Here is a 22033-nt window from a genome sequence, read left to right on the forward strand (position 1 = left end):
TGTTGCATGTTGCGTTTATTTTTGTTCAGTATAGTTATGGTCTGCTAAGCTGTTATGCACAGGCCTACTGTACCTTCAGTTTGATGCCGGCATTTGAAGACATCCTTGTTGTGGCTTGAAAGCCTTTATTGTGTGGCTTTAATATTTAATTTCTTAAAGCTGTCAAGATGTTTATGCATTTCAGCCTATCCAAAAATTATTTTGTTTAGCTGAGACACTTTGACGCGTAAATGATCAGGCTACTCGTTTTACTTCTTGAAAACATTTAAATAAATGCAAATAACTTGTGGGGCTAATATAGGCTATCTAACATTTTTTTTTAACTAACACACCCATCCCAAACATTCCCCTGGCGGCCCCACCCTACTATCCCCAACCTCAGACAACCCATAATATACAAATGATACACAGAAAAGTAATTTGCCAATACAACACCATCAAGAAAGCATTTATCACACACCCACATAATCTCCAGCAATTCAGAGATTTCTGAGGCAGCTACTTCCCACGTTTCCAAAGTGTTAAGTCTGGCTTCATTCATACGGGCAGTGAATAACTCCTACATAACTACACCCTGACAGTATGCCAGCCAATTCCTCATATGAAGGTCACGTGGTGGCACCCAGCGAGGACAACGTGTTTTGGGCAGCAGTCAACCCAACCAGCCAAACCGTTTGCTGTTTCCCATTCAGCTACATACCTGTATCATCGTTAAGCAAAAGCGGCATTGGTTCAAGGGGTACAGTTTTCTCCGGACAACCCCATAGATGTTTGTATGTGTCAAGTGTATCGAGGTTACATCGGTCACAGTATGGGCTAGGAGCCTGTTTTGCATGAAACGGATGTCCAATTAGGATCTATTGACAAAGTTTTAAAATGAATAAACTGATGGTTTGGGTTATCTGATGAGTGAAATATATTCTCCCAGACATTCTCCCAATCAATAGCCTCATCATTGCCAGCCAAATCCTTTACCCATGCTTTAACCATTGAAAGGTGTTTCTGCTTTAGAATTGAAGATGAGAGTAAATAGCAGACATAAAACCTCTGGACGGGAATGTAAAAATCAACTCTGTCATCGGGTGCCTTCCCAAACTTGTACCCCATGGGACCCCATAGGCATGAAGCACTGCCTGCATTCTAAGAAATAGAAAGATTGACAACCCTGGCAAAACAAAGACTGAGTTCCTGAAAACTAAGGACACTTTTTTTTATTGAAGTGATAGAACAGTGTTGGGAAGACAGGGGAGGGTAAAAAGGTCAGTGGACCGGATGTGAACCCATGCCAACTCTGGCATGTGTGTTCTGGGATCAGCAGCTGGAACTGCTGGCACCGAGGCCACCAACAATTTATTCTGCTTATTGCTTGACTTGAACCAAAATAAAACAATTGCTTTTAAAAAATGATTTTCCCTAAGGAAAAGTACACCTAACCCCTACAAAAATGTCAATTTATTATAATCCACATAAGAATTCACACAAGACTCTCTGTGGCTTGCACATAGCCTACATAGGCTACCTGAACTGGCGCCCAGTGGACTTGCAGTCTAATGTACAATGTAGGTATGGTACTCTATTGTACACAAACACTGCTTCCAGCTGCCCCCTGGCGGCATTTCTAAATATTTCTTCAGTTATCAAAATCCTCCTGCTGCAGGATTATTTTCCTCCAATGACAATACGGGTCGAATTAAGATTCAAAATGTCCAAATTGTCAGAAATGTGATGCCCAATTCTATATCAACTCCTAGGCAATGGTGCATTAGAAAAAGCGGTGGAGGCTGCATTTCACATACACCAACAACTTTTTCAAATCTTCCGAAGTGTCAGGTACAGTGAGCAGGGTTTGATTTAGGATTGTAGTTAGGATGTGCAGATACCACATCATGGACACATCCATCCTACTAGTGTTCACTGCTGTCTTGAGCAATGTTGCCAAGTGTTCAGCATACAACTCAGTGTGCAAAACTATGTTAGTAAAAACTTAAACTACTTGGCAAATTCGCCACTGGCGCCCTGTGCTCTTCACAGATGAAAGCAGGTTCACACTGAGCACATGTGACAGACGTGACAGAGTCTGGAGACGCCGTGGAGAACGTTCTGCTGCCTGCAACATCCTCCAGCATGACCGGTTTGGCGGTGGGTCAGTCATGATGTGGGGTGGCATTTCTTTGGGGGGCCGCACAGCCCTCCATGTGCTCGCCAGAGGTAGCCTGACTGCCATTAGGTACCAAGATGAGATCCTCAGACCCCTTGTAAGACCATATGCTGGTGCGGTTGGCCCTGGGTTCCTCCTAATGCAAGATAATGCTAGACCTCATGTGGCTGGAGTGTGTCAGCAGTTCCTGCAAGAGGAAGGCATTGATAATATGGACTGGCCCGCCCGTTCCCCAGACCTGAATCCAATTGAGCACATCTGGGACATCATGTCTCGCTCCATCCACCAACACCACGTTGCACCACAGACTGTCCAGGAGTTGGCGGATGCTTTAGTCCAGGTCTGGGAGGAGATCCCTCAGGAGACCATCCGCCACCTCATCAGGAGCATGCCCAGGCGTTGTAGGGAGGTCATACAGGCACGTGGAGGCCACACACTCTACTGAGCCTCATTTTGACTTGTTTTAAGGACATTACATCAAAGTTGGATCAACCTGTAGTGTGGTTTTCCACTTTAATTTTGAGTGTGACTCCAAATCCGACCTCCATGGGTTGATACATTTGATTTCCATTGATCATTTGTGTGATTTTGTTGTCAGCACATTCAACTATGTAAAGAAAAAAGTATTTAATAAGAATATTTAATTCATTCAGATCTAGGATGTGTTATTTTAGTGTTCCCTTTATTTTTTTGAGCAGTGTATTTTTGTTTCATCAGACGAGGACATTTCTCCAAAAAGTACGATCTTTGTCCCCATGTGCAGTTGCAAACCGTAGTTTGGCTTTTTTATGGCGGTTTTGGAGCAGTGGCTTCTTCCTTGCTGAGTGTCCTTTCAGGTTATGTCGATATAGGACTCGTTTTACTGTGGATGTAGATACTTTTGTATCTGTTCCCTCCAGCATCTTCACAAGGTCCTTTGCTTTTGTTCTGGGATTGATTTGCACTTTTCGCACCAAAGTACGTTCATCTCTAGGAGACAGAACGCATCTCCTTCCTGAGCGGTATGACGCCTGTGTGGTCCATTGGTGTTTATACTTGCGTGCTATTGTTTGTACAGATGAACGTGGTACCTTCAGGCTTTTGGAAATTGCTCCCAAGGATGAACCAGACTTGTGGAGGTCTACAATTGTTTTTCTGAGGTCTTGGCTGATTTCTTTAGATTTTTGCATGATGTCAAGCAAAGAGACACTGAGTTTGAAGCTAGGCCTCGAATTACATCCACAGATACACCTCCAATTGACTCAAATGATGTCAATTAGCCTATCAAAAGCTTCTAAAGCCATGACATCATTTTCTGGAATTTTCCCAGCTGTTTAAAGGCACACTCAACTTAGTGTATGTAAACTTCTGACCCACTGGAATTATGATACAGTGAATTATAAGTGAAATAATCTGTCTGTAAACAATTGTTGGAAAACTTACTTGTGTCATGCACAAAGTAGATGTCCCAACCGACTTGCGAAAACTATAACAAGAAATTAACAAGTTAATTAATCTGTTAACAAGAAATTTGTGGAGTGGTTGAAAAACGAGTTTTAATGACTCCAACCTAAGTGTATGTAAACTTCCGACTTCAACTGTAGATTATCTTTGCTACCTCCGATTTTTTTGGAAAGATAGAGCTATGGACAACTGCAAAAGTGTTCTTTCTACAGATCTCAAAAACATTGCAGCCCTGAATTTAGCAGGTGCTATAGACAAAGCTAAGTGGGCAAAAGCTTAAGTAAAAAAAGTGACAACTTTCTGGAGGAAAATGCCATTCGGATTTAAAAAGATGAGAGAGTGTGAATGACGCTGAATGGGTGCAAACAAAGACAGCTCCATAGCAGGTGTGAAAATCTGAGACAAAAACCTTTCAAGGGCATTTTCTCTTATGTAGGTTTACAGGTTTATCAACTTTCAAAGCAGCATAACTTGCCCTTGTTTCCTCCATCTACAGTGTATATGATATACAATTTTGAAGCTCTGATTCTGTACTTACAAAGAAGAAGAAAAATAACACCTAATTGCAATGTTTTACTTCATCTCACATGAAGGTGTTGGGTCACATATAAACTGTTCTCCAAACCAAGGCTTCTAAGGGCATCATCAGACCTGTAATAAGACAATTATAATAAGACAACACATCTGTTAATATGCTAAGTTTGAATACGAATCAGTTCAAATTGACCAATTTCTTTCACTCTATTTACAAGTGCTTTGTTGACAACTTACCCACATACACACTAAGGCTTCTCCCAACCCATTCGCCGAGGAGGTTGAAGAGCAAGAAACAACACACCGACAGGAAGTACAGCTCGAGAGGAGAGTGCAAATGTATAATAAGACAACACATCTGTTAATTTGTGTTTCATTGATTGTGAATTATTGAACATGATACTTTTGTAAAGGCTTGCAAGATGACAAGTCACATACTCTAATATGGACTCATAAACCATGCTCTTATCATAGATATTCATACACATATACATGTACCACACACACACACACACACACACACCAGGTGCCTCCATCAGCGATGGTAGACTTGACATTCTCATTCACTGCCGGGAAGGTGCCGATGGTGGAGGCAAAACACACAGAGAGAGCCAGGACCCAGATCTACAGTAAATGTAAAGTAAATCCAGAAGAAAGCACATTAGACCAGCTGAGCCCACCACAGATGCCTTTTCTCCTGCAGACATACCCTTGTCAAGCACTATTGTACTCGCATTCCTCGGTTAATTCAACCCAGAAGAAAGATAGAGAGCAGTATGTGGGTAAGCTGTAGAACAAGATTCCCCCAATTTGCCCCCCCCCCCAAGTTTTCTGAGCAAAACATATATAAATAAATTATAATTTTGTGTGGAATTGTCTTTTTTAGACATAAAAAAACTGAAAAAGAACACCAGGAAATCAGCTCCAAGTGATTTTAAAATAAGAAATCTGTTCCCAAGTATTCCCGTGCATAATAAAGAGACACAACTGTACAAATGTCAGCAAGGTTTGAAATTATTACGCTTTAGTCAAACGTATCTGTTTGGGCTTCTTGCAGTCAATTTGCAGTCTACAAATTATTTATAAGCATGTTCCAACCCCCGACTATCTGCTCAAGAAAAAAACAATGTGTCACGGCTGAATCTAGTTGATGATCCCTCCTGTAGAATATCAACAGTGTGACTGAAGGTGATCTTTGGTTTAGGTATCTACTTTTCGATTGATTAGACATGATTTGGAAAGGCACACGCCTGTCTATATAAGGTCCCACAGTTGACAGTGCATGCCAGAGCAAAAAATAAGCCATGAGGTTGAAGGAATTGTCCGTACAGCTCCAAGACAGGATTGTGTCGAGGCACAGATCTGGGAAAGAGTGCCAAAATAATTCTGCAGCATTGAAGGTCCCCAAGAAAACAGTAGCCTCCATCATTCTTGAACAGAAGACGTTTGGAACCACCAAGACTCTTCCTAGAGCTGGCTGCCTGGCCAAACTGAGCAATCGGGGGAGAAGGGCCTTGGTCAACAACCAAGAACCCGATGGTCACTCTGAAAGAGCTCCAGAGTTCCTCTGTGGAGATGGGAGAACATTCCAGAAGGAGAACCATTTCTGCAGCACTCCACCAATCGGGCCTTTCTGGTAGAGTGGCCAGAGGAATCCAGTCCTCAGTAAAAGGCACATGACCTCCCACTTGGAGTTTGCAAAAAGGCTTGAACTCTTTGGCCTGAATGCCAAGTGTCACGTTTGGAGGAAACCTGGCACCATCCCTACGGTGAAGCATGGTGGTGGCAGCATCATGCTGTGGGGATGTTTTCAGCGGCAGGGACTGGGAGACTTGTCAGGATCGAGGGAAAGATGAAGAGTGGAAAGTACAGAGAGATCCTTAATGAATCCCTGCTCCAGAGTAGTCAGGACCTCAGACTGGGGCAAAGGCTCACCTTCCAACAGGACATTGACCCTAAGCACACAGCCAAGACAATGCAGTAGTGGCTTCGGAACAAGTCTCTGAATGTCCTTGAGTGGACCTGCTAGAGTCTGGACTTGAACCCAATCGAACATCTCTGGAGAGACCTGAAAATAGCTGTACAGTGACATGCCCCATCAAACCTGACAGAGCTTGAGAGGATCTGTAGAGAAGAATGGGAGGAACTCTCCAAATACAGATGTGCCAAGCTTGTAGTGTCATACCCAAGAAGGCTCAAGGTTGTAATCGCTACCAAAGGTGCTTCAACAAAGTACTGAGTAAAGGGTCTGAAAACTTACGTAAATGTGATAATTCAAGTTTTTTTTTATACATTTGCAAAATGAATAAAAACCTGTTTTTGTTTTGTCATTATGGGGTATTGTGTGTAGATTGATGAGGGACAAAAAAATATTTAATCCGTTTTAGAATAAGGCTGTAACGTAACAAAATGTAGAAAAAGTCAAGGGGTCTGAATACTTTCCGAATGCACTGTAGACCACATGGAGAAGTCAATAAATCAGATTCTTTATGTGAAGAGAGACTTGCTAAAGTGCCAAAATTCGGAGTTTTGAAATATTGCTCTGTGGACCCTCTGTTACTTCGAGGAAGATTTTAACCTACTTAAACACCAAGATCTTTCCAAGTTTTCACCATGATTGTAAAGCCCTAGTTATTTTGTTGCTTCAACAAAGTCATTTCTGAAGATATTTTTTTTCATGTGATTCCTTTTAAGGTTTAAAAAAAACCAACCTCTCTCTCATTTTAAGGTCAACCCAGTTAAATAAACTGAACTCTCGTTGTAATATTGTGAAACTTAAGCTTTAAAAAAGAAAAATCAAAAGAAACATTGAACATATTATAACTCTCCTAAAATATTTATGAAATTGATTGTGAAACCCAGCAAAGTCACTTATAGATGATTTGAACATGCTGTGCAAAAAAATGCTAATATCGGTCCCATAAGTTGAATGGGATTTGTGCCACAAACACTAAAAGACTAGCATATGGAAATAGTGCCAGGTAAACTCAACCAAAGCATGGATTGCTGCCATACCTTGTCCATTGACGGCTTACAGGGTAAGGAAACCAATAAGTAATTTGGAAATGTTGCATGGGAAAAATATTTCCTCTGTTTCCTCTATTGCGTTTTCTCCCCGTTCCCTAAACTTCCTCGCTCCGTGAGAGAAGCAGAAACGAAAGAGAAAACTTTACCAATGTCAATTAGATCCTACTGATGCACATCATTTTTGACATTATTTAGGTGAGAACCTCTTTATTTAGTCTTCTAGCTCAACAATATATGACAGAAGAGATGCTGCATGTACAGTATTTTATTATTGACAAATTGACTAAGAAATAGTCTACCAAATTATAAGCAGAAAAAACATCTAAATTACCCCCTGTGAAAAAAATTGTTCCACCATCTCTGGTACTGCACAAGTAGCAACTACTCTTCCTGGGGTACACCCCCCAAAAAATACAAATACATGATAAAGTCCAGAACAGTTATAGACAAGAACAACATAAGATATTACCTTAAATACAAAATTCATAAATAAAGAGTTCAATATTGGAAAGACAAAAATGCTACTTGCACACTATTCATATTCTTATATACAATACAGTTAAATGAGATCTTTAGAAAGAGGAGAGGCGCTGTGATATAATGTATTTTTTTTTAATCCGTTTTTGAAGCTAAACTTTATTTTTGCCTGAACAACCTCTGATGGCAGTTATAGTGCTCCTCCACCACAGATTGAATCCCTGCCTCAGTCTAAAAATTATTGAGCCCAACTCTGGCACCAACTCTGGCATTCCTCACTTGTTCTCTTTTACTGTTTGAACTCCAATGGCTGTTTATACACTAGTGTTCAAAAGTTTGGGGTTACTTAGAAATGTCCTTGTTTTTGAAAGAAAAGCACATTGTTTGTCCATTAAAATAACATCAAATTGATCTGAAATACAGTGTAGACTTTTCAAACATCAGCTATATCAATATTGTGTCACAAAACAATATGTGTCATTATAGGGTGATCAGACAAGTCTTAAAAACCTCCAGTATTTTGATGTTTGGATTAAAAACGTACCCATATTAAACTGCCTATATCTCAGTCCCAGAATCTAGAATATGCATATCATTAGGATAGAGATTAGGATAGAAAACACTCTAAAGTTTCCAAAACTGTCAAAATATTGTCTGTGAGTATAACAGAACTTGTATTGCAGGTGAAAACCTGAGGAAAATCAAACCAGGAAGTGGCCTCTATTTTGAAAGCTCCATGTTCCATAGCCTGCCTTCGGTCCATTTAAAGGGATATCAACCAGATTCCTTTTCAAATGGCTTCCCCATGGTGTGAACAGTCTTTAGACATAGTTTCAGGCCTTTATTTTGAAAAATGAGCGAGAAAGATCACATCGCGTCATTGTATGGCTGGGTGTCAGCAGCATTTTGTATGCGCAACAGCGCTCCTATTGAAGAAGCTACATTCCAGGTTGATATATTATCAATTATATATTGTAAAAACAACCTGAGGATTGATTATAAAAAACATTTGAAATGTTTCTACGAACATTACGGGTACTATATGGAATTTTCATCTGCGATGTCGTGACCGCTCGAGCCTGTTGATTTCTGAACATAACGCGCCAACCAAATGGAGGTATTTTGGATATAAAAATAATCTTTATGGAACAAAAGGAACATTTATTGTGTAACTGGGAGTCTCGTGAGTGCAAACATCCAAAGATCATCAAAGGTGAGCGATTTAATTTATTGCTTTTCTGACTTTCGTGACCAATCTACTAGGCTGCTAGCTGTTTGTAATATTTTGCCTACTGAGAGAGATGTCCTTACATAAACACTTGGAATGCTTTCGCTGAAAAGCTTTATTGAAATCTGACACGCTAGGTGGATTAACAACAAGCCAAGCTGTGTTTTGCTATATTGCACTTGTGATTTCAAGAAAATTAAATATTTTTTGTGATTTAAATTGAATTTGGCGCTCTGCAATTCAGCGGTGGTTGACGAAAATTATCCCGCTAACGGAATGGGTGCATCAAGAAGTTTTAAGTATTGTTGGCAAAAATGTAATTTATGGCGGACGAAAAGCTTTATCTTGTTGTATACAACATGTTGCCATATTTTTTATTCTTGCTTTTAGCTGTCTGTCAAAGTCTATTAATGTGCAATCATTAATTTTTAAAAATCCATCTAGATATCAGCTGCAATTAAACGATATTCAACAATGTATGCTGTGCATATTTACTTCTGTCTACTATCAGTCACAATAACAGGTGACAATAATGACACATTTTGAGATCAGAGAGATGTTCCACCACATAAACAAACAATGGCAGTGAAGGAAAAGTTGCTGAAACATGCAGAATGGAGCTAATTGTCAATATTATTGATCATTGCTGGTCTGACAAATGTGTTCACATGGTGTGAGAAAAGCTAAACGGTCTAGTTGTGCTTTACTTTGTCCTTTTTTTCTAAGATGGGTGTTGGAGTGTGCAGTCTTTCTAAAAATGACAAACTGAGGAAAGATTATGACTCTAAGTGAGACAAATTATTTTCTTAAAAGTAAATAAACTTAAGGAAAAGAGTCAATACTTACTTGCAATTGTCTGTCAGAACTATGTTCTACGGCAAGCGATGTCTCAACCGCTGAAGTTCAAAGACCAATAGGGCCTTATCTGAAATTATCTGTGTTCAATGGGAGTGGTAAAAAAGACCGCAACCTGATGATGGAAATACTTTACAATACTTTATTTAATCTACCTAGTATGGAATAAATAGAATAGCCCCAAAATTGCAAGCTTCAAGCTAAATCAAATCCACCTTATACACAAATATTGGAAGTTGTTTAAAATATTTAACCAGGTCGACTAGGGACTCTTATACTGCATGTCATGCAATCACTAAAACATTCCATTTAACATCTGTCACTCTTTCTGAGTAACCTCACTTTGTTTTGCCAAATCCTTATTGATGTCAACAATACATGATTTAAATTCAAGTCAAAGTTGTTGCCCAATATGCTGGGAAAATGAATCACATGGCCACTTTCCTGCCTTTAATTTTTGTCCTAAAAGCGCAGGGGGCGTCAATGACAACGAGGCTAAGAAACCAACAGTTAGCTCGTTGAATTAGTCGTAACAGGAAAAACTGTCGCATTGTTGTATACTAGGAGATCAGCTGGTGGGCCCATTGCCAAATGTGGAGATAGGGTTTGTTATTTTTTTGTCAACTTCTTAATGACAGGCATCTGTTTTACCCAAGAACTCGCAAGTTCATGGATCCCATCATTGTGAGGAAAATAATGTTACGCTAAGGTGGTTCTTCTTCGTCGGTGGCACTATCGTGTCGATTCATGGCAGTTCAAATGCTTTTGAATAGATGCTGGATGCTAAATAACCAGCCAACAAACTTACTATAACAAACTATTTGGATGGAACAGTCTGTGGACCCCATGCAGAGTAGCTGCTGCTTCAGTAACCGCTAATGGGGATCCCAATGAAATACTAAATACTAAACTTCCTAGATAAGTCGAAAAAATGCTAAAACCTAACCTACTTTAATCCTTGTTTACATTAAAATAGCAGACTATTAACTGATAACTAATAAGTTAATTATCAAAGTTCAGGAGACAATTTGTAAGATCTCCTGATAACCAGCTACTGAGAGTGATTAGCTGGAGGTTTCAGAAACAATGTTCATGTACCCACCCAGTTAGCCAAATTATGGACTATGAAATAACGTTTATTTTTAGTTCTTTGTAAAAATTGAAAATACTTATGAGGCCTCGGTACAGTACAGGCCTCAGTGTAACGCTTATTCCTTCAACAAAAAATGCAAATCCAACCATCACCCCTGTTGAGACAAAACCGCGACTCGTCGTCAGCACTTTTTGCCAGTCCTGTCTGGTCCAGCGACGGTGGCGTTGTGCCCATAGGCGAAGTTGTTGCCGGTGATGTCTGGTGAGTACCTGCCTTACAACAGGCCTACAAGTACTCAGTCCAGCCTCTCTCAGCCTATTGCGGACAGTCTGAGCACTGATGGAGGATATTTCGCATACTTTTGTGTCATGTGTCAGTGACCATCTCTCCCATCCAGTCCCTCTCCACCAACCTTGAGTAAGCACAACTGCACATGTCCATTGTGTGAAATGGACAACACATTTAAAATAAACAAATACTTACAATGTATTTACATATTTAAATACACATGTGTGTTTAAGAGAGTGTGTGTATATTCATTTTTCTGTTAGCCATCCATCTGTGCTTTTCTTTTCTGCTTCATAAAAAGTCGAGGTCTGGAAATTTTTGCAAATTTATTGAAAACAGAAGTACTTTATTTACATAAGTATTCAGCCCCTTTGCTATGAGACTCGAAATTGAGCTCAGGTGCATCCTGTTTCCATTGATCATCCTTGAGATGTTTCTACAATTTGATTGAAATCCATCTGTAGTAAATTCAATTGATTGGACATTTGGAAAGGCATACACCTGTTTCTAGGTTGACAGTGCATGTGTGACCGATGTGAAATGGCTAGCTAGTTAGCGGTTGTGCGCGCTAATAGCGTTTCGATCGGAGACGTCACTCGCTCTGAGACCTTGAAGTAGTGGTTCCCCTTGCTCTGCAAGGGCCGCGGCTTTTGTGGAGTGATGGGTAACGATGCTTCGTGGGTGTCAGTTGTTGATGTGTGCAAAGGGTCCCTGGTTCAAGCACAGGTTGGGGCGAGGAGAGGGACGGAAGCTATACTGTTACACATGTCAGAGCAAAAACCAAGCCATGAGGTCGAAGAAATTGTCCGTAGCATTGAAGGTCCCCAAGAACACAGTAGCCTCCATCATTCTTAAATGGAAGATGTTTGGAACCACCAAGTCAGGTAGGAGACCCCATAGAAAATCTTTGGAGGGAGTTGAAAGTCCGTGTTGCCCAGCAACAGCCCCAAAACATCACTGCTCTAGAGGAGATCTGCATGGAGGAATGGGCCAAAATACCAGCAACAGTGTGTGAAAACCTTGTGAAGACTTACAGAAAACGTTTGACCTCTGTCATTGCCAACAAAGGGTATATAACAAAGTATTGAGAAACTTTTGTTATTGACCAAATACTTATTTTCCACCATAATTTGCAAATAAATAAATTAAAAATCCTACAATGTGATTTTCTGGATTTGTTTTCTCATTTGTCTGTCATAGTTGAAGTGTACCTATGATGAAAATTACAGGCCTCCTGTATAAAGCCTCGTTATTGTTCTTCTTATTGTGTTACTTTTTATTATTACTTTTTTATTTTAGCCTACTTGGTAAATATTTTCTTCTTCTTCAACTGCACTGTTGGTTAAGGACTTGTAAAGTAAGAATTTCACGGTAAAGTCTACACTTGTTGTATTCAGCGCATGTGGCAAATAAGGTTTGATTTGATTTGAATTACATTGTAGGAAGCTACAATCTATCCACAATATTAAAGCTAATCTACACCCTTAAAATATATATACACAAATACACAAATACACAAATGCTAAATATACACTTACTGTACACTGTTTTAAAAGGCTTTCTCACAGTTACAGCCAATCGTATTTTCAGTGACAACACGTTTTTGGTGGCCTTCTTCCCTTACACACAGGTGTTCAGAGCACCCTAGATAGTTAATTAGCACAGGTGGCCCCTCCATCTTCTGTCTGTCTTCTGTAAACATGCACTTTAACACGGAGATATGGCCGTGTGGGAACACTAACCCCTAACCCAATAAAAGGTGTGTATCAATTTAACCTTTTGTTTTTTGAAAATGATTTCTTGCTGATATGAAAGATAACGTCCTTATACTTTCAAAACGTACTACAAGCCATCCGTGTTCATGTTCAGGCCAAGCGTAGGGCTCATAACAAAACTGCCCTGTACAGAAGATACCTTTGTCCAATGACTCGTCTGTGTAATGGAATGGAACTGAGAGTCATGATCAAAGGCTACTACTAACGTTACTGATACTGATACCACTGCTACTAGGGAGTAATAATAATAACAATAGTAACAATTATCTTGCTTATGCAGCAGTTCAAAGTGCTTTACAAGCTAACAAAGGAGCTTGTAATAGATTTGAACCCAAATAATACATTACCCATAAAGGCGTGTTGCGGCGTGGCGGCAACTTTAAAACCAAAAAAAAATGATAAGAGACACATTATAATGTTTTGGCATACGATACATCTTTAATATTAATAACTGTTGACATTACCTACAACGTGGCTTACCTCTTCTTTATTTTGTAAGTAAGAGGAAGTAGTAGTCGCTAGTGCACATTGTATTTTCAGTTGTCCTGCTTTTGGTCGTACTGCATCTGCTTGTTTAACATTAGTGAATGAATGCGGACCATTGAGTAGGCTTTTTTTTTCCAACAATCTGGGCAACCTGGGTTGTTGGTTTGTACAATCTGTATCATGTGAATGAGTGCTTGTGCAACAATCTCTCACCACTGAACGGGTGATACAAGATAGAATTTATGGAAACTTCTGCCTTCTCTAAGGCTGACAGCGAGCCTTCAATAAAACCTGTGGGCCAATAGCGAGCAGTAGTTTTCCCAAGGTCTAGCTAGCTAGCTGTAGGCTAGTTTACAGCGGCTGCAGCAGGTTTTATTGACGAGGATGTTGTCCCTAATTTGTTAGCTTTGTCCAATTCAAGATGAACTTTCAAATGATTATGCGTGTGAAACATTGTGGCATTTGAACTTTAGATCGCCGGTTACTTTATGTGATGAAAGTGACAAATATGTTTGCAATGGGAAGTCATAATTGTACACGAATGTCCAAGAAGATGTCCAAGTATATGTTATACAAAAAAAAAGTGTGCTCTCCTACAGTATACCACATCACGTGGAGTGTGCTGAATATTAAGGTCGCCATCCTTTCAGCATCGTGAGCCTGTCACACACATCCTTTGATGGGTCACGGTTGTCGCTTTTGGTGATTGTGTGATAGTGATGGCATTAGGCATCCCGCCAGTTCAACGTCTAGTTTTGATTTATATTCGGTTGAGTTGTCAAAAAAATGTGAATTCAACATGAAATCCCCCCCCAAAAAATCACGGCATTGGATTTAGGTTAAAAGTTGTGTAAAAAAATAAATAAATAAAGGAAATGCCCTTATGTTGATGAATTTTGCAAATCCAATTAGTTATCCACGGTGATTCAACGCCATCTCATATATTTTTAAATGCCGTGTAAACAACGTTGATTCAACTAGTTTTTGCCCAATGGGGTGGCTCAGGCTTGTTTGATTCAGTTGGGTGCATTAAGTGATGCTAATGTTTTGTTATGTTTCTAGATTTTTTGTTTAGTACAATGTGTTGGAAGGTTATTTTCCCCACAGGTCCAATAGCCACGGTTTGCCACTGACCAATAGAGTGACAAGAGTTTAACCCTTTAATAACAAATCGAACACTTTCTGAGAGTGTAAACGGGAAACTTGTGTCAAACAGATCTTTAAATCTGGATGTCCCAAATAATCACTATCTATGCTTTTAAATTGATGCAGTGCGCCTCTCATATGGACTACCTATAGGCCAAGCCTGCTTGCTGTCAAACCCTGGGTCCTTTTACTCCTCCATGTTGTGCCGACCACTACGTCCTGGGCACCACATCTCAGCCCACCATCACAAAATGTGAGTGTGCTGCTCAGTGATATATATGACCCTCTTCCAGGAATGTGAATCATTCAGTGGAATGCTGTGACAATACTAATGCCATTTTGGTGACTTATCCCGCCAGCCTTGCCCTGGACCAAATTCTGAATATAAATCATGTTGACACTTGTGTTCTGTTTGGTCGCCAGAATTCAAAATAAGAGCAAATGATAAAAACCCAGGGCCCTAGGGGTGACCTGATGCTAGATCAACACTCCTAGTCTGAGACCTGTTACCAGTGGCGAACGGTGACAGAAGTCCTCATGCAGGCCAGTCAAATGATTTCAATGCAGCCAGGGTATAATAATATTTAACATTGTTATTACCGGGGAAATCCCATGGGTTTGCAGTTTGGGGGAAAAATCCAAAGGAAGCAGAAAGGGGTGAATATTGACCGTATTTATTGACACTAAAAACAAACATCCATATTATTATTATTTTTCTTTCAATAACAACAGACTATTCTGATGTTGCCATATAATAAATAAAATCAGCAGTGCCACCTACTAAGAGTTTTAGTCTGTATCATCCTCACTAAAAACGTTTTCAAGCTCCTCTCCTTAACTTCTTTCTGTGCTCAAGTCTATTGGGTGCTGGGATGTCTTAACGCAACCATCTCCGTTATTATCTCAATGCATTAGGAATGTCTGTAGTTTCACACATTGCAACGCTGACAAGTAAATACACAATACTGGATACACGAATCAAACGTAATGCATGTAACACATTATTTGGCATATGTACTATATATTATAATACTGGTGAATGCATTTAAACAACATTGCAAATCTCCAGTGTACTGGCCAAAGATAATGCTTTTACTGTTATGTCATTTAGGATGCGTTGAGTTTGCAGTACTCCCATGAAGATGTATACATGTTTTGTGACTATCACTCAGCTACACAGCTATTTCGTGAAATGTACCGCGAGGCAAAATAACGATTTAATTAAAACAAAAAAATGACATGACATATAATAATGGTCAAATATAATTTTGTCTGGCTTTGCCGTTCGTTCACTTTAGAAGATATTCCTTAGAGGGTCTGAAAAAAAAAGGAACAGAAATGTTGCGTCATAATATAAAAACACAATAGCATGATGTGTGTATGATGTCAGCCTGTCTCCCTTGTGTCCGGAAAAAATCAGAGAAATTGGGGACCATATCAACTGAGTATCATATTATTAATAATTCATGAATATTTAAAGTACATCAACTGAGGCTAATACAGTGTACAGTATCTTAAAATACCAATAACTCACAATTGTTTTGTTAGAAATTAGCATAAAAACGTTGTACTGTGCATCAGTTAAAAACGCACGAAACTAGCATGCTAATATCCAAGCAGGACCTACTGTACCAATGAAAGACTATTGAGGAGTTCATGAATTGAGATGTCATCATTGGTTTGCTGTGAGGAAGGCTCGCTCCTAATGGATAATTCTGGAATAGTAGGTTCCTCCAAGCTAGAATTCAAAAAGTAAACCATCAGTATTCAATTTGGTTTGGAGAACAAATGAGTTTTAATAGACATTGGACATACTTTATACACTGTTTAAATTATATTTTCCAGTCTTTTATGTTAAAAAACTAGACCTGTCCTGGTTCCCTACCTCCTCTTGTTTGACAGCGCTGATTTCAAGTATTTCTTGATGGTCATCTGTTTTCCGTAGTGGCTGTAGTTGTCTGAAAACACAGCGTCTGAGTGGTGTTTTACTGGAAACTGGTCCTCCATGAGGTCATTACTACAGATGAAAATATAATTAGAAAACAAAAAATGATTACAATAAGATCTGCTCAAAGCAAGTTTTACTTGTTCACTGGTTTACATATTGTTGCACCATGATATACAAGACCTTATGAATTGTTGAAACATTTATACCATGGCATTATTGAATACTAGTTTCTGATTGAGAGCATTATAGAGTGTGCATTATTTCTCTGTAATGCATGACAATAACCAACGGCTATGAATTATTTCTTGGAGGGTGCACTAATAATTCAGATGGAACTGTTAACAGGCATTTGCTGCAGATTATGGTCTGTGTTGTAGCTGATAGAATGATGCCAAGTGGCGAAACCAACATTCTGACGTGTTCCATCTTTCAGCTGATCTTTCAAGCCAAATTGAAAACACCACTGGCATTGTTGAATTACAATTGTATAAATAGTTAGCTAGTGGTTTGGTGGTTTGGTTCGTCACCAAGTCTATTTGTTCTGTTACTACACTTTACTGTAGCTGTAGTAGTAAACTTCCTAGCAACTTCAGTGAATGTTGGAACACATTTCTACCGGCAAATTTGCATGTGTGTGTGTGTTCAATTATAATCGCAGTATGGTCATGATAATCAACTCGGGGCTCTATGTGTTCTCTGAAAATATGCAACCGTGCGGAAGTTTGGTGCCACTTCTGACCGGGCAGTACGGACCTGCACTGGGGTCTCTGCCATATTCGTGGAGATTCCAATCCATAAGGACTCAAATTGTTCAGTTTAAGGGGAACTGCAAATTGGGCATGATCACAAGGACCAACCGATGGTCACTACACAGGAATAATTTCCCCCCAAAGGCCCTTCTGATTGACTACTGGGAGATTTGAGGCAGCACTAGATCATTTTTTGGAAAAACCATGGCATGGATGCTAAAAACACAAACAGGGAATCTTCAACATTAATATAACATTGAGTTACTACCCATTGTAAACGTTCTTTAATCCAAATCATGTTGCAGTAATAAGAGAAATGTGGCGATATAAGTGAGATAACTTTTGACGAGGCAGTCAAGCCAAACTGTAGTGGTATTACATCGGTAGAGTGATTCAATCGCCAGGATGAACTAGCAGGATCGCAAATGCGACATTGTTGTGACAAACTTCTATTAACTTCTCAGCTGTAAAACTTCAATTCACACCATTGGTGTGAATTTCAACCTACCTTAGAGCTGCCCCGGCGTCCCTATTTGTACTTTAACGTACTGGTTGACTACATAGTGAATGTTAGAACTAGAGGTATAGACCAAGATAGATTAGAGTCCCTCAGAGCACAATTTATGGTTACCATGTGAAAGTTGTACCTGACTCGCTTTGCAATCAAGGATTCAAGGTAGTCCTTGGCCGAAAGCTGACCTAAAAGTTTGCTGTAGCCACTTGTGAAGAGACCATCTGCATGTCTTGTTGGTCTAAAAAAAAAAAAAAGATCAATAAAATGCTTTCAGATTCAGGACAAATTATGTTAAATAGTTACATCAATTAACTTTTGATTGATGCAGACAGGATGTCAAGAGCAGATTATTCAGCAAAATGTCACAGTCACAAAGTATTAATTGCTGGTGACGGGCACTTCAGAACGTTCCACATTTACTGCTAAGAACTTTAGCCTCAAATATGTTGGTGGACCCTGACGTGAGGTCAATGTTGCCTTATTATTATCATTGGCTAACAACACAGCACATTTTATTTTTTATTGTAATACAGACTTGGCCCATCAGAAAACAGATGTCAACAGATACCTGTATGACAGAAGTGCATTAAAAATCCATAGGAGGAACCAATTTCATTCGATTCTGTGCTGAGAAACATAAGTGAGGGACTGATTTCATCACAAACCATTTTGTAACTAAGTGAATGTGACCATTACCTTGCAATTATATCATAGAGAAGTTTAAGGGTTTCCATGTCATTTATTGACAGACTCTGCTCCCAGTCACCCTTCCCATCTGTCTCAACAGTCCCTGACCTATAGAACGGAAGCAATAAGTGAGTCCATCGTCATATCAAATTCAATATACATAATTGACCAATGACATTATTTAATTTCTCAATTGCTACATAGTTGGATTCACCAAATGTTTTATGTGAAAACGTTTTTCTTTTGAGTTTCTTCTTCAAAGTTCCCTTCGGATGGCAGAGATGAATCTTAACATACAGTATATTTAATACGCACCAACAATTTCCAATCAGAATCATGTAGCAAGACCAGAATCATTTAAACATGGTTTTAGTACCGACAGTCAGATAGCCTGTTTATGATAACCATGTAACCATATAGTAAATGTGTCTGTATCTATCAACGATTGTAACAAGATGCTTTTCAAGTCAGCTTTTCTTTAAATTATCAGTAAGAGTATCTCAAAACAGAAGTCAGAACAAAATCATAAAATATCGTTACCTGACTGAGTATGCGGCGACAGCAGGTAGACTCATGGTTCTGGTACACAGCATACTGCATAGTGCCATCAAAAAAAGTCGATGAAAGCTGTTCGTCTGTGCCATAACGCTCTGCACATGCAGAGACAGAATAATAGTGTTGTATTTCTCTCCTTCTTGATCACCATTGGGACAATTACTTTATCATTACTGTTAAGATTAACATTTTAACTAAATGAAATAAAAATATGCCGTCTTGTATTTCCTTAAGTAAATCAGGTTGTATATGTTGCACAATGCAATAGACTCACATGCATCAACGATCACCGTGGGTCGGCTGGGCTGCTGTCCACGGTGCTGAAAGAAAAGTTTCTGTATTATTCAAGCCGCGGTTTGGATCTGGTCAAATGAACCACCACCTTTCACTGACTCTGTATCTATTATTTCCTTGCTTTCTAAGTATGGAACGCAATCACAGTAGTGACGATACGTCATCGTAACAATTCCCAATGCGCTCGTCACAGGCTTATTAAGTTTCGGACAGTCTGGACTTCGTGGTTGGCCCTGACATCACCTGCCAAAAAGGTCAGATTATTACAGAAGGCAGGGCTAAATGTGATATGATGATGATGGCCCTTCTGATATTAGTATTGTCAAAATTAATTATGTTTAATTGTCTTCACAATTTTCCATAATGGAGCCCACTGGGCACACACTGATTGAATCAATGTTCTTTCCACGTAATTTCAATGAAGTGATGTTGAACCAACGTGGAATAGACATTGTCTGTGCCCAGTGGGAGGCTTATTGTTGCACTGAGTGTACAAAACATTAGGAACACCTTCTTACTATTGCGTCGGTGCATGGATTCTACAAGGTGTCGAAAGCATTCCACAGGGATGCTGGCCCATGTTGACTCCAATGCTTCCCACAGTTGTGTCAAGTTGGCTGAATGTCGTTTGGGTGGTGGACCATTCTTGATAAACACGGGAAACTCAGACAGAGAGGGATACAGTTCAATCATTGTCCAAAAATGGATGGATTGTGGTTAAAAAAGCAGATAAAGCTGGCAATACAGTAGTGTGAAGTAAAGACAAATACGTGACAGAAGCCTACCATCAATTAGACAATGATGAATTCTACCAATCTCTTACCTTTAACCCTACAGAGGACCTAAAAACTGCACTGAAAGGGATCCCCACAGAAGCTAAGGAGAATGGCTACATTTCAGACAATGAGTTCAAATTAATTGTCAATGGCAGTCCGGCATATGGCTTCTCTTTATCTTCTTCCAAAAGTCCACAAGAATCTTGAAACCCCCCCCCCCCCCCCCCCCCCAGGCAGACCAGTCATTAGTGGTAATGAAAGTCTGACAGAACCCATCTCTAAGTCCATTGATTACTTCATTAAGCCTTTTCTGACGTCACTCCCAGCCCATCTTCAAGATACCACAGACGTGTTGAACAAAATGAAGAAATTGAACAATATAGGTACAGCTTCTTTTTTTAGTCACCATGGATGTGGAGTCTCTGTACACCACCATTGAACATGATCAAGGATTGGCAGGTATGCACCATTTCTTGACTACCCGGCCTGAGACTGAAATGCCTCCTACAGAATTCATTGTCTCACTGACTGAATGGACTCTTAATAATAACATCTTTGTCTTACAGGACCGTATTGTTAAACAAGTCAAAGGATGTGCCATGGGAGCATTCCTACAGCCCTTCCTACGCTGGTTTGTACTTGGGTAAATGGGAAAATGACTTCATTTTGGATCCTTCTAATAACCAGTTCTTTGACCGGATTATGTGGTGGGGACGCAATATATTGATGATGTTTGCCTGTTTTGGTCCGACTCAGAAGATGAACTTATTTCCTTCACCAATACCTTAACAGAATTAACCCTAACATCAAACTAACTATGGAGTACAGCAAGGATAACATACATTTTTTGGGGCCTTGACATCAGTAAAGATGATAAAGGTTGTTTGCACACATCAATCTTTAGGAAACCTACAGATGAGAATACCATTCTGAGGGCAGACAGCTTTCACCCCAAAAGGCTAAATGAAAACATTCCATATGGCCAATTCCAAAGAGTCCGCAGAATTTGCAATCAGACTACAGTATCAAATCTGCTGAAGTAGAGAATCGCTTCTTGAATCGGGGCTACAGTGCTGAGGTCCTGAAAGATGCAGGTATAAGGGTCGGACGACTTGACAGAGAACTTGTTGTGATTAGGAGTGCCTCGTGATACATCCAAGAGAGTGTACTTTGTTACAAAATAGAGCACTGAAGCAGAGAACATTAAAAGAATCATTAAAAATAATTTGGGAATCATCGAAAGTGATACGCTACTACACCAAGTCTTCCCAGAGCCACCAGTCACAAGCTTTAAGAGATGTTCTACCCTAAATGACTAATTAGTCCACAGCTATCTTCCTGCTGACTCTCAAAAAAATAGGCTTGACCACAAAGCAAAGGGCTCTTAAATGCAACCAGTGCAGAAATATTGCAAAGAAAAAGTGTTTTGTTTCTAAAATGGAGTATCACGTCAAGCATTTCATTAACTGTAAAAACCACTCATGTCATCTACAGATTGGAATGTCCACAACGCAAGGTGTTCTACATTGGACGGACAAAGAGACGGCTTCAAGACCGCTTAGCGGAACACAAGTACGCCACGCGGGTAGGCAATGAAGACCACCCCATGGCAAGGCACTACAAGTCCTTACACCATGGCCTCCCTACAAGCTATAGGTATTGATCGGGTTCCAGCCTCAATTAGAAATGGGGACCATCTTAAATAGCTAAACGAAAGGGAACGTTTTTGGATTTACAAACTACAGGCCACTAAGAACCCTGGTGTAAATGAAGATATGGATTTACAAACTACAGGCCACTAAGAACCCTGGTTTAAATGAAGATATGGATTTATAAACTACAGGCCACTAAGAACCCTGGTTTAAATGAAGATATGGATTTACAAACTACAGGCCACTAAGAACCCTGGTTTAAATGAAGATATGGATTTACAAACTACAGGCCACTAAGAACCCTGGTTTAAATGAAGATATGGATTTATAAACTACAGGCCACTAAGT

The 22033-nt window shown here is 39.7% G+C and overlaps 1 protein-coding gene across 2 annotated transcripts; it reads right to left on the bottom strand.

Moving 5' to 3' along the window:
* Nucleotides 1-15187: 15187 nt before the first annotated feature.
* Nucleotides 15188-19333, bottom strand: LOC139423872 (vasoactive intestinal peptide b). 2 transcript variants are annotated; one of them, XM_071175515.1, is made up of 7 exons: nucleotides 19238-19333; nucleotides 18949-19058; nucleotides 18418-18516; nucleotides 17855-17959; nucleotides 16396-16527; nucleotides 16143-16248; nucleotides 15188-15827 (listed from the first exon to the last, which is right to left on the bottom strand). In XM_071175515.1, exons 1-7 carry the CDS (start codon nucleotides 19241-19243, stop codon nucleotides 15819-15821), a joined length of 567 nt encoding a protein of 188 aa, XP_071031616.1. In that variant the 5' UTR covers nucleotides 19244-19333; the 3' UTR covers nucleotides 15188-15818. The 2 variants fall into 2 exon arrangements, with proteins under 2 accessions (XP_071031616.1, XP_071031615.1); XM_071175514.1 differs by having other exon boundaries at nucleotides 16138-16248.
* Between the last annotated feature and the right edge of the window lie 2700 nt (nucleotides 19334-22033).

Source organism: Oncorhynchus clarkii, chromosome 13, assembly GCF_045791955.1.
Source record: "Oncorhynchus clarkii lewisi isolate Uvic-CL-2024 chromosome 13, UVic_Ocla_1.0, whole genome shotgun sequence".
In the NCBI taxonomy this organism is placed as follows: Eukaryota; Metazoa; Chordata; class Actinopteri; order Salmoniformes; family Salmonidae; genus Oncorhynchus; species Oncorhynchus clarkii.

What these genes read in the sequence shown, in the direction of transcription:
- LOC139423872 (XM_071175514.1), bottom strand. An exon ending in GTCGCCGCATACTCAGTCAG is followed by an intron (nt 18,517 to 18,948) that starts GTAACGATATTT and finishes TCCGTTCTATAG; the next exon opens with GTCAGGGACTGTTGAGACAG. An exon ending in CTCTATGATATAATTGCAAG is followed by an intron (nt 17,960 to 18,417) that starts GTAATGGTCACA and finishes TTTTTTTTTTAG; the next exon opens with ACCAACAAGACATGCAGATG.